Below are 18061 nucleotides of genomic sequence, written 5' to 3' on the forward strand. Positions count from 1 at the left end.
CCCCTTTTTATAACTTTTGATTTGGGGTGTTTACATAGGACCTAGTTAAAAATATTAAAGAGAGAGAGAGATAAATAAGAACTTCCCCCAGGGTGTCTGAGAATCCTGGGGGCTCATGTCCCTGTAGTGTTTTTTTTTTTTTTTTTTTTGCCTTTTTCTAAGTGGACTTCATGCCCACCGTGGAGCCCAGCATGGGGCTTGAACTCATGATCCTGAGATCAAGACCTGAGCAGAGATCCAGTCAGATGCTTAACCAACTGAGTCACCCAGACACTTCCTTGATTCAGGATCTTGCTCCCACACCTCTGGTTCTGTCCCACATGCTGAAAGTCCACACAAAATGCAGCCCCTCCCCAATTCCTACAAAAAGACCTCCCTTGCACACAGCCACTCCAGATGTAATAAATTAACTTTAATATTGGGGCTGGGGATGGACAGGGGTTTATGTAGCAGCAATGTCTCCCTGACACTGTGGAGCCCTATGGGCCTTGCCACGCCCTTGCCCCTCACTCCGCCCATTCTTCTCTATTCACACTCTCCTCTCCATCCAGAGAAGACCCTAAGAACTTGTTTTCTCTTGCACAGAAGCTCATGCCTCACTCTCCGGTTTAGCACCCTGGCCCACGGCCTTACATCCTGCCAAGTACTTCCCCAACAGACAGGTCTCACTGTAAGAGGAATTCTGGATCCTGCTCCTGAGATCAGCATCTGTTATAAAATAGGAAACAGGCCTGTTGCATCTGTTGCCTCCGGGACCTTGGGCTGTATCCTTCCTGGTCTGAGGGCTGTCTTGTGTCTTGAACAGCTGTAGCTTCTGCTCCCCCAGGACCTCTTCCTTCTTGTTTTTCATACTTTGCTTTCCTTGGTGGATGACTAGCTCATGTTCCCTGGGTTCCTGTCCAGCCCAGCATGCTGGCTACAGATGATCTCCCATGGCCTGAGTCTTGGCAGAAGGTGCTAGGATCTCTTATCCTTCAAGTTCATGTCTGCCATTGTTCCTGATCCTCGAACAGCGCTAAGCAGCCGAACTCCAGACTTGGGTTCTCTTCTGGACGAAGGTTGGCAGCTCTTTCTTGTAACCAAGGGATGCCATGAATACAGAGATTTAGAAGCTCAAGGCCAGAGGTCAAATTCTTATAAAAATTATCTGGCAGTTGGAATAGTCTGTGTGGCTCCACGAAGCAGGAAAGGGTTAATCTTGCCCAAAGAGAGATTGGCCCTTTGCCCCTGGCTCCAGGGCCCTAAGCCCTCGGAGTGTTTTGGCTGATGGGAGTCTTATTCTGCCTGGGGCTGTGGGCAGCACCAGAGAGTCTAAGCTAACAGTGTGATTCATAGCGGGGCCCTGACCTGCGGAGGTGCTGGAGACTAAGGTCAGCTCCATGGCTGGTCAGCCACATCTGCAATGATGTACCCCGGATAAAAACCCTGGAAAACGAGGCTCAGGTGAGCGTCTTTGGTTGGTGAGACTCTGTGTATTGTCACACATCATCGCGGGGAGAATTCAGTGCTGTCCGCGCAACTGAGAGCTGGTGTAGGGTCTCTCCCGGATAGTGCCCCATGCGGCTTCTCACGTGACTGCTAACCTCAGCCCTTCATTGTGATGAACTGTAACCGTAAGCGCACCGGCTTTCCTGAGTGCTGTGATTCCTTCCAGTGCATGACGGCACCTGAGAGGGGTCGTGGGGGCACTTGAACTTGCACCTACCACTGCAGTGCAGGGCGGACGGGACATTCTTGAGGTCTGGCATGAGAAGGGTGGCCCGTCTCTTTAGAAGGAGCCTCATCCCCTGGGGCCAGGGTCCAGCTGCAAGGTCCATGCCTTCGCCGGGCCCAGTCTCTCTCTCCAGCAGTCCTGATGCTGTCACTTTGTGTTCTCTTTAGGTGGATCCTACACTGACGTCTACAACCGCATAGGAGACATGCTAGAAGGCAGATATTAAAACGTTAGCCTCAGGGCCCTTCCAAACAGAATCTGCCCACTGGAGCCCAGTGTGCAAAGAGCCGTGGGCCTGTTCCCTCCCCTCTCCCTGGAACTCAGGGCGGTGCTTCCTCAGTTGAGCTTAGCCAAAAGGCCATGAAGTGACGGGGGTGGCAGTTCTTAAGGTGTGGTCATGAGTGGGGAGGGAAGGGGCACCTACGGAAATGCAGATCCTCAGGCCCCAGCACACCCACCAGACCAGATGCTCAGGGGGCAGGGCCCGGGAACCTGCATTTTAAGCAAACTTTTCAGGGGAGTCTGCCCGGCAGGAGGGATTGGGAACCACGGCTGGAGGCATCTGGAGAGAAAATCCAGGACCTGGCTCCTGACACCATGTTGGCGTTTGGTTAAATGCTACAGGTCCCCAGAGATGCCTGTCCCCTCCTTAGGAATGTCCACGCGATTAGTCTGTGGTTCATGCAGAGCCCCACACCCTCCTCAGCCCCACCACCACACTCACGCCATTCGCCGAGGAGCGGTGTTGGTCCCGACCTAGGGAAAGAGAAGGAGAAGTTTCAGGAATGAATGACAGTCCTGGACAGCATGGCAAGAGGGCGCATGTGGGTGGTGGAGCCCCTTGCATTCTCAGCCCCAGCTCTGCTGCTGACATGGGGAAGCCACTGGTGCAGGGCGTAAAACAGGACTGGGGTATGTGCCCCACCCAGCTATCCAGCTATTAATAATAACCCAGCAGTTATTAAGCATAAATAAATATTTATTTGCCATGAGTTCTGGAACCTGAGAGAAGGTTTCACATTCTAGTTCTGCCCTTTAGGAGTTGTGTGACCTAAGCCAATTGACGCTTTGTGCCTCAGTTTCCTCAACCATCACACAGGGATTTATTCAGCAAATAAGAAATGTCTACTTTGCGCCAGGGGCCTTCTAGGTGCCAGAGATACAGCCGTGAGCAAAACAGCCCCAATCCCTACTCTCATGGAGCTTGGATTAACCGCTGATACTGGCGACAACCGGACTCAGAGCCTGCATGCACCCGGCGTGTTGCTTACGATGTGCCAAAATGCTGCCCTGAGTGCTTCACCCGTATGATCAGGGGTGGTTACTCCCATGGAGGAGGAAACTGAATCCCAGAGAGTAGGTCATTGGCCCTTGATGACACAAAGAATAAAGCAGTAGACTGGGGACGCCTGGTGGCTCAGTGGGTTAGGGTCTCTGCCTTCGGCTCAGGTCATGATCCGCAGGGAGCCTGCTTCCTCCTGTCTCTCTGCCTAGTTGTGATTTCTCTCTGTCAAATAAATAAAATACTAAAAAAAAAAGCAGTAGACTGAGGGCGCAGACACAGGCAGTCTGGCTCCAGAGATGCCATGCTTGGCAAACCCTTCCTCAAGTGCCTCTTGTGTGCCTGGCGCAGGGGCAGGCAGGGCTGGGGACACAGCTGTGGCCATGACAGTTCTAGCTCTGCCCTCCTGGGGATCATAGTTCGCTGTAGAGATAGATGAGTCCCCACACAGTGGCGCGTTCCCGAGGGGGCAAGGCCTTGGGTGGGGGCTGGCGGGGGGAGGTCCAGAGCAGGTGTTTGGCTCACTCTGGGAGATCAGGGAGGGCTTTCTGGAGGAGGAGGCCTTCAGCTGGGATGTGAGGAGGCAGTTTTGTTTAGGGGTTGAGGGAAGAAGCTTTGTTGTCAGCAGAAATGCCCTCTCCTCCTGACTTCGGGGCTGCGAGCCCATTGGCAGACCTCCTCTCTGCAAGCAAACATTTCCTCATCCATAGAGTGGGGCTCAGTGCTCAGCACTAGGAAAGTGCTCAGCAAAACAGCTCTTCTTCAGCTCTACTGATGAAGCCAAAGGACTTTACCCGAAAGAGCTGTGGGAAGGGTGTTGTAGGCAGGGGAACAGCATATGCGGAGCCCTTTAGTCAAGAGGATCAGGCCCTTAAGAGCTGGGATCAGGGTTCCAGCTACGGCTCCTCCTCCCCAGAGGTTTGCAAAAAGGAATCAATGATCCAGTGAGCAGGATTTTCCAAAGCTTAATGTCCTCCTGTGTCAAATACGGGAAACTCATGGTACTGAGGGTTCAGTCTGAGGCTGCCGTACTCAGGGATGAGTCTAGATCATAGTAGGTGGCCAAGCATGGCAGCTGTGGGGATGCTCATTCTAAGCTGACAGGCAGGAGATATGCCAAAAAGGAGGGACTCACGGGAGCGTCTGGACAGGCAGAGACGAATCAGGAAGGCCAGCAGGGCCAGAACGACTAGGACTCCCACTGTCAGCAAAGCGATGCCCAGAGGGGACAAGCCTTGTTGTGGCGCCTGGTTGGGAGGTCCTTCTGGAAGAGAAGAAGTAAGCAGGGTTAAGTTCAGGGGCTCCTGGGGTCTTCATGTGCCTCTAAAACATGATTCCTCGTCCTTTAGGGAAGCTACCGCCTGGCCTCTCCCGGTCATGTCTCAGGTGGACTTGACTCCACCCCCTGGTTCCTAGGACAGGACTTTGACCCAGGCCTGGCTGATCAGAGCATTCCATTCTCCTTGGCTGTTGGGATAGATTCACGGGGCTGCTGGGACCCCAGCTAAGCCAACGACAGTCAACCCTGGGACTTTGGCTAGAGCTACTGAAAGTGGTGTATTCTTTCAACTGGGACTACTAGACAGGGGAGACAGGCGGCTGTAGCTGCTGAGGAACATCTCATGTCCCTGAGAACACAGAGAAAAGCAGAGACAAGAGATGTAAAGGAAAGTTCCTGGGTTTTACAGTTGGAGCATCTGGATCCAACCATACCTGAAGGTGCATTTTCAGTAAAGTCCCATTTTTGCTTAGGCTATTTAGAGTTGTGCTTCTATCACTTGCAACTGATAGAGACTCCTGCTTCACATGCTTGGAAAGGCCTTTCTGAGTCCTGGGGACAAGCCTCACACAGCTACCCAAGCCTGGGTTTGCAGATGGGGTGTATCCGGGAGGCTGCACAGTGGTTCCAGTGGTACAGATGGTAAGTTAATGAGACTAAAGCTGACTCCCTTGGTCCTTTCATGAGGGGTGTTAGGGGAAGGATGGGAATCAGAAAGCTTTCTTGCATCTGACGATTCCCTTAACCAGGAACCACCTCCAAGCTCCTCCGTCAGAGAGGATCCTGCTGTGACCTCCTCCTTTGGTCCCTCTATTCTTGCCATCCAAGGGGCTCCTCACCTCTGACCAGGATGGGCAGTTCTGCCTGGCCAGTCCCTAGGGCATTGGTGACTTGGCAGATGAAAGTCGTGTTGATGGACTCATCCACGGTCTGGATCAGGAGCTGTGAGCCCTGGGCCACAGCAGAGGGCGGCAGGGTCCCGTTGGTCCTGGGAGAGACCGAGGCGGGAGGAAGCGGCAGGTGTGAGCTCTCACTGCATATTCATGACGTCTCTGATCTCAGTTGAGAGCAACCCTGGAATCTCCCGACTCTTCCTCTCATACCCACATCCCTCCTAGCAGCAGGTGCCTTCCGCCCCATCTGAAACACCTCGCCAGACTCTGACCACGCCACAGGCCTCCTCGGCCACCACCCCAGGCTGAACTCCCTGCTCCTGGGCTGCCGCGGCCACCTTCTCCCAGGACTCCCTGCCTCCACTCCATGCCCACATGCAGCGGCTGGAGAGATCTGGTTAGAACGAACTTGTTCCCCTCCCTTACTGTTCAGAGCCCTCCTGTGGCTCCCACCTCACTCAGCATAAACCCAAAGTGTCCACACAGCCACAGACCCCACAGGCTGACTGCAGATACCACCGACCACACTGTCTGTGACTCTCCCCTCTGCTCTATGTCCATGGTGGCCTCCTTGTGGTCTTTGAATACCCCCACCTCAGGGTCTTTGCACGCTGTTCCCTCTGCCTGGGATGCTCTTCTGGGTATGTGCGCAGCTCATCCTCATTTCCTCCAGTCCGCTGTCCAGACGGCACCCTAGCAACACCTTTCTTGCCCCCACCTTGATTTCAAGTGCAATGCCCCCCCCCCCACCTCTGCTTTATCTCTAACTCAGGCTTTATCCCCATCTGACGCACTACCAACTTCACAGCATTATTTTGTCTATTGTTTTCCTCCCCTACTAGACTGGAAGCACCAGGAGGCGAGAGAATTTGGCCTGTTTCATTTACCAAGACACACTGGCCCCTATGGTCTGGCACAGAGCAAGCAATCAACACGCTTCAGTTTAGTGGACAGAGAAGACGCAAGCATGGGTTTCTGGGCATCCGGCATAGATTGGACGGAAACCCAGCCCCATGGCTCACGGGCCTGGATCACGGTGCTTTGAAGCAGGATGGGAAAGGCGTCTGCCTTCACCACTGGAAAACCTTTGACCATGATTCCCTTGACTGACCGTAGAGACGTAGCAGTGGCTATCCACAGAGGTGGGCTGGTGGGGGATGGGCACTCCCGTGGCATCTGCAGGGTTGCAAGCTGGGATGTGAGCCCCGTCCAGGGTTGGTTAAATAATTGATGGCATGTGCATTGGATGGAACAGGGTCCCAGCAGCACTGAAAAGGGCGCTGTGGGGGCTCTGACATGCCTAACAGGTAGAAGACGGATGGATGGGGAGAGGGGACAGACTGATGGACGTGATTGGGCAAAGCAGGAGAATGCACCGGGTGGGTTCCTGAGTGCTTGTTGGGAAAGTCATACGTCTTTTCTGAACGTCTACAGATTGGCCTGATGAAACGCTGGGGGACATGGTGACGGGGATCTACATAGGGTCACGCGGGAAGGCGATGAGACAGAGGGAAAGTTTCAAAAAGGTGCCCGTGGCACAGTTTTTGCTGAGAAAGGTCGAGAACAAAAGGCAGGAGGGCTGTGTAACAAAGGGTAGTGGTGTATATTTCTGGACACTTGCCTACAGATCTTCTTTTTCTCATAACCGGATTGTCTGAAGTTTCTACAATGGCCGTAAGTTATTTAGAATAAGAACAAGGGCCCAATAAGGAGCTTGTAAAACAATCGATCCCTTTGTCTTTTTCTTTCCCTGCTCTGCATCCTAGTCTTGGTCCGAACTTGAGGGAATCGGAGTGCTCTGCGTTTCCTCATCGAGACAGTGGGGATGGCACCCACTCCACCAGAAGTGACTGGGTGGGTTACATGAGGCGACCGCGGAGGTGGCCAAACCCAGATGTTAGGAGGATCAGTGTGGAGCCACTTCTGCACCCTTGTGGCCCTGGGACCCAGGCAGGTGACGGCACCTACTGGGGCCCGACTCATCTTTAACCTGGGGAACGGTGACGGTGCTGCCTGTGCCTGGGGTGTGGGGGTCACATGGGTCACACTGTGGGTCAGAGTGGTCACATGTGACCACTGGCACACAGCAGACAGCCGAAAAGAGCAGGTATAATGGTGAACCTGCCCTAAACCGCCTCATAAACTGTGCATACGAGACAAATCCTACTGTGGCCTAGACTCCACTTCTCTCTTTTCACTTTCTTGTACCAGTCTCCTCCCTGAGACTCAGGGGTCCAGGCCCCCAGCCCTCTCCTCCCTCAGACCCAGGAGTCCTGCCCCCAGCCCCTCCTTCCTCAGACTCAGGACCTGACTCCCTCAGACCCAGGACCCAGGGGCTCAGGTCGGCCCAGGACTCACGTGCTCCAGTCATAGCCCGTGGGATCCGGTTTGCTGCGGACGTCACAGCTCAGAGCAACCTCCCTGCGGCCGAGGTACCAGTTGTCATCAAAGCCGGAGATGGAGACCTCTGGGGGGTCTGAGGGAAACAGACACACAGGCTCAAAGACAGGGACCCTTCAGAGGGGCCGAAAGATATGTGGGAGCATGTCATAACAAGAAAAGGCTTCAGTGGGTTTCAGGAACAGCCCAAGACACAGAGGGCCGTGAGGAGTCTTGGGTAATGGATTCCCTCAGAGCAGAGAAGGCCAGAAGTCCTCGGCAGGGTGGGAGGTAGCGGGGTGCTGAGAAGGCTTTTGGGGATCTGTTTCTCTCTAGTCATTTTCCTGGGTAGCCAAGTCCTGGCATGGCACGGGTGTCCTGGGAGAAGAGGCCTCTTGGACACCGATCACATACAGGAGCACATTCAAGGCTCTGACAAGTACTGCTGGGAAGAATCCTGGATGACCCTGCCTCCGCTGCTGTTTATCCACCCCAAATATGATCGACAGGGAAGATTTTCAAAGTCCCCATGGGCCCCAGTAGACAATGTGGGGGTGGGGGTGGAGACAGTGGAACAGTGGTTCTTGTCCTTGCTCACATCTGGGTGCACTCACAAGGCACATCGAGAGTCACGGACAGCAGGACGGGCTCCTCGAAGCTCTCATGCTCCACTCTGCAGGTGACAGGCTTGCCATCTGTCTGGCTTGAGGGTATTGCGATTAAGAAGCTGGTGACGGTGTACGTGCCAGGCTGCTGTCCTGGCACCAGGCTCTCATTGGTCTTCGCATCCAGGTGTGACCAGGAGAGCTCGGCGGGCGGGCGGCCCTCACTGGAGACGCAGCGGGCCACAGGCACAGGCTCTGGGCCGAGTGGACTGAGCGGGACCTCCTCAGCCTCGGCCTTGTTCTCCGGCTGGGCTGCGGACAAGAGCAAAAAGGACTGGTCAGTCCTCGCCTACGGTCTTTCAGCAAACAGCACACCAGCGGAGGGGGGCAGCTAGGTGAGTGCACTGGAGGTCTGGGTTCAAATCCTAGCTCCATCCCCAGGCTGTTGGGTGGCTATGGGCATGTCTGTGCTCAGTTTCTTTGTCAATGGGAGATAAGGACAGGATCACAGGCAATGAGAACATGCAGGTAAAGCTCCCAAGATGGTGCCTGGTGCATAATACATGCTCAGGAAATGCTGCTATTATTATTGGGAATGGAATACAGTGCCTGGCTGGAGGGTGGGCGATGTTGGGGACCCAGCAATGCCCAAGGCAGCCCCCAGCCCTGCTTTTAGCGGGTATACAGTCCAATGGGAAGACAGACTTCCCCAGAGAGTGGCAACCCAGAATGGGCAAAGCTAGGATGGGGGCGCCCAGAAAGGGTGTCTCAATGTTGGGGGAGTGGTGAAGGAGGGCTTCATGGAGGAGGGGAGGGCTGAGCAGTTGTGTGGAGGTTGAGAAGGGAAGACAGGCTTGAGGTCACACAGTTCTACAGGACAGAGCTGGGCTTCCACTCCAAACCCCTCGTGTGACCATCTCTTCATTATTCTGGTAATTCCCAAACCTGGGGCTCCGCTTCATTCCTTCCTCATTATTACTTGTTACTGTAGTGTTACTATGGACTGGAGATTTCTCTTAAATTTGACTCACTGGTTGTGGGTTTTTGTCTTTTTTTTTTTGGTAAAATACTGGTAGTTTTAATTTTACACAAAATTTCCAAAAACAATGGTTACGTAGTATAATAGGCATCTGCAATGAATAGTTTATTCATGGAAATTTTAAGTTAAAATCAGCTTCTAAATTTAAATTAGTCATCTCTGGCTAATGAAGAGAAAAGGAAATCACAGGTGCTGGGAATAATCTACTAGACAATCCAGTTGTCCACTTCTGTTCAAGCAAATTCCCTCTATCGCTTGGGCTCAAGTTCGATTTATTTTGCTTTTCCCAATTTGTGCTTCACTTGGCACGTCTGATGGATTTCACAGCTGAACTCTGTCTTAAAACTACAGCCAAATGTGCTTTTCAAAAATGCATTATTTTATAATTTGCAAAATGCCCTTCAAGTTTATCCACAATTGGAACACTCCTCACTCCCAGGGTACCAGCGAGGAGGCAGCAGAGAACTTGATTTCCTGGAGGGGAGGCCCCCTCCCAGCCCTGCCTCACTGATGAATGTGAAAGCATAGCATGAAATTTCACCCTTCCCTTTCTTTGGGTCTCATTATCTTTTACAAAAATAAAATAAGGGGCGCCTGGGTGGCTCAGTGGGTTAAGCCGCTGCCTTCGGCTCAGGTCGTGATCTCAGGGTCCTGGGATCGAGCCCCGCGTCGGGCTCTTTGCTCAGCGGGGAGCCTGCTTCCTCCTCTCTCTCTCTCTCTGCCTGCCTCTCTGTCTACTTGTGATCTCTCTCTGTCAAATGAATAAATAAAATCTTTAAAAAAAAAAAAAAAAAATAAAAAAATAAAATAAAAGACGTAAGCAAGGTTTAGGGGCTGCTGCGACTCGACACCTTTCTTTCTGATTAACATAGAGTAGAGGAAGATTGGTCTGGGTCTATCTACTTTGGCGTGGAGCTGGGGAGGGATTCATTGCAGACATGAAAAGCTGTGTTTCCAGTTGCCTCTGATTCACCTAAGGGATCACAGTAGATGCTGCAGAATGTGGCCTACAATCCCAGGGAAGCTCTCCAAAGTTAAGGAGGTAGATTAACTTTTTTCTTCATGGGCTGCTTGATATTTCCCAGTTGTTACTAAGGTACCAGCATGCTGGCGTTCTGAGCCCCACCAAGGTCTCCTATCACCATGACCTCCCCAGGTTCATGGCAGCCTGGGCTGGATTCCAAGGATGCTGTACTGAGTTTCCTGTTAGCGGGGACTTTGCTGGGGAGCGGGGGACATGGCCTGGCAAGCAGCCGCTAGATGCTGGGAGCTGGGCCCCTGGCCCCTGGCCCTGGCCCCAGATGCTCACTGGTTCTGGGTTACTCTCAACCCGAAGACCTGAAGTCCCAGATTTGCTGAAAGTGCTGCCTTTGGCTGGGCGCTATGGGCACCGCTGCAAGGACTTAACGGTGCAGGAGGCATCTTGTAAGGGCCTGGATCCCTTCCCAGCACAGGTAACTCCCTGTAAGTACGCATCAGCTCTTACTAATCCTCTATTACTAATCCTCTAAGTACTTATTAGCTCTTACTAATCCTCAGGATGATCTCTCCTTCCCAGAGGCTAGGGACTTCCTCAGTTTCAAAGAGGAAATGTTCTGCTGGGGAACAGGAACCTTGAATCGATGACAATGCCTGGGGGCATCTGGGTCCATGGTGGGGAAAGCCTCTTCTTCTGGGTGTCAGAATGGCCCTCCTTCCTGTCTGTGTATTTCAACTCTCCCTTCCTCACCAAAGGGAGTAGCAATGACTGACAGCCATCAGGAGCTCACAGGGGCCTCCATTCTAAGGTTCAGTTGGATAAACTCCCGAGACCCTAGGGACAGCTTTCTGAGGACAGCACACTTGTCACTAACCATACCTTACAGGTGAGGAAAGGAGAGTCTGAGATGAAGGCGTTTGCCAAGCTGGTGGTAGCCAACTGGGAGGCAAACCCTGGCCTCCAGGCTTCCCAGCCCCTGCCAGGACTCTACTAGTCCCCCCTTCTTATCCACCACCCCCATGCTCTGCCCTCAGTCTGCAAGAGCTTAACCTTACTCTCCAGGATCCCACATCTCTTCCTAGCCTACACCTCTACCTCCCCATCATTGCCCCATCTCCTCCTTTTGGTCCCCACAAAATCTCGGCGCTCCATCCTTGCGCCACACCCCAGCCCCCCCCCCCTCCCCCGCCTCAGCCTCCCCCCCCCCCGCCCCTCCCCGCCTCCCGCCCCCCCCTCACCGAGCACGCGGAGCCAAGTGCGTGCGCTCCTGCTGCCCTCGGGGAACGTGGCGAAGCGGCAGGTGTAGTTGGCTTCATCTTGGGCGCGCAACCCCCGCAGGGCCAGCGACCCGTCCCGCAGCTCCAAGCCCGGCGTGGCGGCCACAAATTCCAGCCGGCCGGGCTCGGGGAAGCTGGCGCCCTGTATGGGGTGGAAGACCGCCACGTTGAGCTCGTTCCCCGCCGCGTCCTGCCGCGTCCACGTCACCTGCGTCACGTGCACCTCCTGCTCCAGCGGCGGCAGTTTGCAGGACAGCTCCACCGTGTCGCCCAGGAGGCCGCTCACCTCCCGGGGCGCCAGCACGCCGACCGTCCCAGTCCCTGCGGGGCAAACGCGGGCGGGTCAGACCCGGGCGTCCGAGAGGTCGGATGCCGAGGGGCGCCCAGGAGGCCACTCACCCCTTCCCGGGCTGAACTGGGTCTGCTGCCCCCTGTCTGCGTCCGAGCAGCCTCGCGGGCCTGTGATTACCGTATTTCCCCACCGACGCTTTAAATTGTGTTCCGTACTGAGGCTGAAAACTTAAATCTGCCATTTAAACCATTTTAAAGTTCACAGTTCGTGGCATTGAGCTGTGCAAGTAACTACCACCACTATCTAGCTCCAGGGCGTTTCCATCAGCTCACTGTCATCAATGCCACTGTGACGCTGTCATTTACAGGAACTCTGACTGAGGGGTGGGAAAAGGCCCAGCATATCTAAGTCCTAGAATTCATGAAATATGATATTATTATTATTATTGCTATGCATGGACCCCATTTGGGAGAAGGTTTGTAGGGGATCCTGGCACAAGAAGGGAGGCAATTATAACCCAAGGATTTTGGATCCCTTCCGATCTCTGCTGTGAGGCTTCAGGCAGGTTACCTAACCTCTCTGATTCTTTTTCCTAGTTTGTAATGTGGGACTAATAACAGTTACCACACACAGGCTGTTCTCAGTGCTTCACGCATCTCTCAGGGTTTAGCCCTTAAACAGCTCCTTGAAGCAAACACTACTATCACCCTCACTTTATAGACGGGGAAACCAAGGCACAGAATCGTTTCCTCCAGGTCACAGAGAAGGTAAACGGCCGAAGGGGGATTTGAACCCTGCGGACTGCGCTCAGGAGTCCTGACCTCTAACCCACCAGGCTCCATATTAAAATCTTTCAGGCTCAGGCCTCAGCACATAGTAGGTCCTCAATATGTCTTGGCACCTACTGCTAGTAATAAACACAATGCTGTCCATTCTTACTAGTAATAATAAAGAGAATGGAGGAGGTGGGAAGGAGGTAAGGGCTTTGAATTCTGGGACTGCTAGCAGCAGCAGCAGCTGTGAGACTGTGCGTGGGTGGTGTCACTTCTCTGAATCTCAGTTTTGTCATCTGTAAACTGGGGGTGGTTAGAGAATGATATAATCATATCATGGTTGCTGGGTGGATGAGGCAATGAAATCTACCCGGAGGGATTAGCATGTGCCAACAACTCTGCCAAGGTGAATATTGTAATTATTGTGTTATCAGGAAGAGGAAGCTGGGAAGTAGCAGACGGGTGCCTAGAGTGTGCTGTGTGGAGGAGGGCACGGTTTGGGCACAGGCAATTGGAGAGTGGGGAGCCTGCTAAAGCGGGTCTGAGTGCCGGCTGTGCCACTGATGTGCTGTGTGGCTCTGGGCACGCGGGTCTCCTTCTCTGGGGCTTTCGTCCACCCGATGGCAGGTCTCGTCCCTGGCAAGGTTGCCATGAAGACGACGTTGGGTGAAGCATAACGACCACACTCAAGTGCCTCCTCTGTGCGGGACACCAAGCTGTTTCCTTACAAGTGGCCTCCCCCAACCCTCTCCACGACCCCGTGAGATATGCACTCCTATTTTCATCCTCACTGGACGGAGAGGTCAGGTGCATCTCCTAAGGTCAAGCCACTTGCCTAGGTCTATCCTGCGCCCTTGCTCCTGGGCACCAGGCTCTCCCGTCCTGGTAGAGGGGAGCTCCGTCCACTATTTTGGTTCACTCATTGGACCTGCTACTTCTTGCTGGTGCGTTGGGCAAGTTGCTTCCCTTATCCGAATGGAGGCCACAGTGGGGCTCATATTGGGAATCTCCTTAGGAGGTTTGGGTTGGTGGCTCTCTGTGACGTTCTCGAGCCTTGGGCCCCTCTTTTCTGGAGAAGTGCCCAGAGTTCTGGGAATCACCTTTTGGGAAATGCTGAGATGACCAACTGTGGCTTCCCCAAGTCTGCATTCAGAATTAATATAGTTCATCTAAATTACCATGTCATTGTTGTTCTTACCCAGTGTATCCAACTTTGATCGGCATCCACCCAAGAAAGAGTCTTAGAAGGTAGGTAGACTCTACATCCCCCCATCCCCAACACTTTTTAGGGAAACAGTTTTAGTTTCCCTGAAACTCTCCTGAGCTCACACAGGTATTAAATGCCAAAAGCTCTTTTGAAACTGGGGCCATCTGACTTCAGAGCTATATCCCCAGGGCCTGGAACATTGTGAGACACTTGGTGAATGTGCGTGGGATGAAATGCCCAGCTGCATGGATAAATGAATGGCCATGACTTAGAGCCATACATTTGGGGTCAGAAGGGGGAAGAGGTTATGTGCTCCTGCCCTCTTCTACCCCCCCCCCCCCAATCAAGCATTCTCTGATGAGGTCAATGGGCCCGGCCTCTGGGGACTGGCCACCGTGAGCAGGAGCGGGATGTGAGGTGTCCGGGCATGAGTCATTCATTCTCAGCTTTCCTAGACTGACCGACGGTTCTACCGTAAAGAATTCCGGCCGCTTTCTGGGAGGCTGGGGTCCCACCCCGTTCTGTTCCTCCAGCCCTGGGGGAGGCCGACCACCCTGCCAGTGCGGGGGTAGCGGGGGAGCCGCGGCCGCCGCGCCGCGGTGGGGGGGGGGCAGTGTCACTTACGGGCTTCTGTGGGCACGCCGGGTAGCGACTGCAGTAGCAGCGGCAGCAGCGACAGCAGCGACAGCAGTAACGGCGGCAGCTCTCGCGGCGGCACCATACTGGGTTCCTCCCGCAGCCGGGTCGCCGCTCCGCGCTCCGGACGGGACGAGCCTCCTCCCTGGTTTGCTGGGCTCCTTCTCCCTCGTCCGCCGCCGCCGACTGGAAGCTGCAGCCTAGACCCCGAGGCACCCCAGCCTGCCGGAGCGAGCAGGCGCGCGGAAGTTCCCCGATCTTCACCTCCAGACCGGCCCTGCGGGGGCGGGGGAAGGGGGGGCTGCCTCTGCGTCTGCGCCACCGAGACACCGCCCAGGATTTAGCGGGTGGTTTCTTCTTTTTTATGGAGGCGTAATAAGCACAGTATTGTATTAATTTTAGGTGTATAGTATAAGGATTTAACACTTTTTTTTTTTTGGACAGAGATCACAAGCAGGCAGAGAGAGAGAGAGAGAAGCAGGCTCCCCGCTGAGCAGAGAGCCCGATGCGCGGCCTGGGATCATGATCTGAGCCCAAGGCAGAGGCTTTAACCCACTGAGCCACCCAGGCGCCCCTATGATTCAACACTTCTGTACATTTCTCGGTACTCTCCGGCGACAAGTGTGCTCTTAGTCCCCCTCACCTGTTTTCCCCATCACCCGCCACTCACCTCCCCTCTGGCAGCCCCCAGTTCCTTCTCTGTATTGAAGAACCTGTCTCCCCCGACCCCCCCCCCCCCCACCGTGTTCTCTTTCTTAAATTCCACCTAAATGAAATCATTTGGTATTTGTCTTTTTCTCACTGACTTACTTCACTTTTTAAAGGTCAAGGCTGCTAAGGGCCACAGCTGATATTCCAACCTACCATTGGGATAGATCCCGAGTTCTTTTTTTTTTTTTTTTCTAAGATTTTATTTATTTATTTGACAGAGAGAGATCACAAGTAGGCAGAGAGGCAGGCAGAGAGAGAAGAAGGGAAGCAGGCTCCCTGCTGAGCAGAGAGCCCGATGCGGGACTCGAGCCCAGGACCCTGAGATCATGACCCGAGCCGAAGGCAGTGGTTTAACACACTGAGCCACCCAGGCGCCCCTAGATCCCGAGTTCTTAACCACCAGGCCTAAACCCTCTGGACTTTGGAGTCAGACAAGGCCTGGGCTCATACTGGGCGAGTTGCTTCCCTCGCTTTCCTCATCTGAAAAATGGGCACGATGACAGGACTCACCTACACAGGAGGGTTTGGAAGGCTGAAAGAAGTAACTGCTTAGCCCGATTCCTGGTATTACTGTTTGCACTCGATTGCCAGTACTATACCAGTAACAACCAGTATCAGTGTTTTTATAGATATCACTGAATCATCTTGGTGAGAACGATGATGCACCGATTCTGCATTCAACATCAATTTATTGAATCAGGCACAGGGAAGGCGGCAGAACATAACACAGACAAAAATCTCTGCCTTGGTGAAGCCCACCTTCTACTGGAGGGAAACAGGTGTTAACAAATGAATGCAGAGAACACTGTCCTGTTTGGTGGTGATGATGGTCCCAGGGTCACATACAACAAGGAGAAGGATGAGAGAGGAAGCAAGGGAGGGAGAGAGAAGAGGAGAGAAACAGACACTCAGAGACAGTGATTGGGAAGTAGGGAGGGAGAAAAACATACAAAGAGAGAGACACAGGATGAGAGACTGAGAGAAAGGAGAGACAGACACAGCATAGAGAGAGATGAGAGAGAACTGAGAGGTGACAGAGAGACCCAGGGAGCCGTGTACTCAGACACAGAGCTTGGGAGACAGCTTTCTCCCCAGCTCTGTCTATCCTGGCTATAGCTGGTGGTCCTCCCCCCCGCCCCCGCACCGGCCCCACCCAGCAGCTCTGACCCTTGTTCTGTGACATCCCTCTATCTTTCTAGACTACTACCCTTTTAGGCTTTGGCCGGTTTGGAGGCTTTTGTGATCCTGCCGACCTCTTTCATTTGGAGCTAGTGTTCACTGATGGTGCATGGCCTTGGGAGGGTGGCTCTGATGCTCAGTGTCTCTCACTCTGGATGTGGGTGAATTTCTGAATGGAAACACAGACGCCAGTGACTGGGAAATCTCTGAATTTTCTGGCACTCTCGTTCTGGGATACTGAGTTCTCTCTGAATCCGGAACCTGTGGCTGCTACTGCGTTCCTCCTGTGGACCGTGCTGTCACCCTCCGGGGTTCCCCCTCCTCCAGGGCTCCCCAGCTACCGCAGGTGGGGAGCCTCCTCGCGGAGCTCGGTTGGTCAGAGGCTGCCCCCTCCTCCGCTGATGTTTGAGCTTCAGATCTAGGCCCCACCTCATCCCATACTCTACCTCTTCGCCCCTGGACATCTCACTCCTCTTTGACAGGAATGGAGCCTGGGTCTGAAAACAGGCCATCAGAACCCTGGTCCTAAACAATGGGCAGGTAAAGGGAATGATACCTGTCCTCGGTCACTGAAGCGCAAAAGTGGGGTCAAGGCAGAGCCAAGGGTCAGGGATGTGGTGAAGGTTAAGGATGGAGCCAGAGATGGGGTCAAGAAAAGGGAGGGCTTCGGGATGGGGCTGGGATGACAGGAGGGTCAGTGGGAGGGGGAGGGACTTCGGTGGCTGGTATTTCTGGTCACCCCCTCACCCCCAAATATTTGGGTCAAAAGATACTTGGGAATGCCAAAACACCCATGCTATAAAAATCTCTGAATTCAAGTAAATGTCTTCTTTTAGGTCTGGATGAACCTCAATGAGGGCATCATGGGGTGGGGTGCGGGATTGTTGCCAGTTGGAATGGGTAGGCTGAGGCAAGATGTTCTACCATTCCCTAGAGAGCCCCTGCCGGGACCCCTCCCCACCTCTGAGCCCCAGGGTTGGTCTCAGATCTCCTTGAAACCACTCTCCTTTAGTCGAACCGTTCCTGTGTTCAAACGCACCATCAGTTTTGAACCCGTCCTTTTGGGTATTTCCATTGCTTTGCCCGTGCAGAGGGAGGCGCCCAGAGAAACCATGTCCACGCCATTTCCCCTGGTGTGGGACGCAGTCAGGTCCACGGTAGTTTCTAGAAGCTGATTGGCTGGGTCCGAGGGCATGCGCACCTATGGTTTGGGAGGACACCTCCAGATTGTCGTCCAGTGCTCTTACCGGTCCCAAGGCTTTGACGTAGGAACCTGGAGGCTGGGTAGGGGAGGAAGCCGGGGGTGGGGGGGTGGGGGGGTGGGGGGGCAGAAAGAGTGGACAGGGGAGACAAGGGGCAGGGGAGAGGGGAAGGGTGGGGAAGGGAGAAAGAGAGCAGGGGAGGGGAGGGAGGGGCGGAGTGGGCGTCTGGAGAGTTACTCTTTTGCTTCAAATTCTGGTTTCACCAATTCCTAGTAGCTGGTGATCCTAAACAACCCGGATCATTTCTCTTGCCTCCTTTTTTTCTCATCTGTAAAACAGAGGATCAAGAAACTGTGTGATGATGGTTAAATAAGTTATTTGCAAGTAAGTTAAACGGTTAAACAAGTAAATTTGTTCAGATGGTCCACAAATGGCAGAAACTATTCTTGGTGTCCTGGGGCAGAATTTTCATCTTCTACACTCTGAGGCTAGGCAGGAAAAAAGATGGAAAGAAATCCCCAAACCACCACCACCTGCCTGCCCTTCTCCAAACACCGGCTGGTTACCAGACCACGATCCTGAGATCATTTCCTCTCCGACATCTCTAGCCAGCT

The 18061-nt window shown here is 53.7% G+C and overlaps 1 protein-coding gene across 1 annotated transcript; it reads right to left on the reverse strand.

Moving 5' to 3' along the window:
* Nucleotides 1–391: 391 nt before the first annotated feature.
* On the reverse strand, nt 392–17455 carry PVR (PVR cell adhesion molecule). The gene is made up of 9 exons (XM_059152649.1): nt 17285–17455; nt 14344–14632; nt 11409–11768; nt 8162–8464; nt 7527–7644; nt 5115–5263; nt 4132–4260; nt 2439–2470; nt 392–1922 (listed from the first exon to the last, which is right to left on the reverse strand). The coding sequence occupies exons 1-9, from the start codon at nt 17438–17440 to the stop codon at nt 1878–1880; spliced, it is 1581 nt and encodes a 526-aa protein (XP_059008632.1). The 5' UTR covers nt 17441–17455; the 3' UTR covers nt 392–1877.
* Between the last annotated feature and the right edge of the window lie 606 nt (nt 17456–18061).

The sequence above is a fragment of the Mustela lutreola genome, chromosome 16 (genome assembly GCF_030435805.1).
Source record: "Mustela lutreola isolate mMusLut2 chromosome 16, mMusLut2.pri, whole genome shotgun sequence".
In the NCBI taxonomy this organism is placed as follows: domain Eukaryota; kingdom Metazoa; phylum Chordata; class Mammalia; order Carnivora; family Mustelidae; genus Mustela; species Mustela lutreola.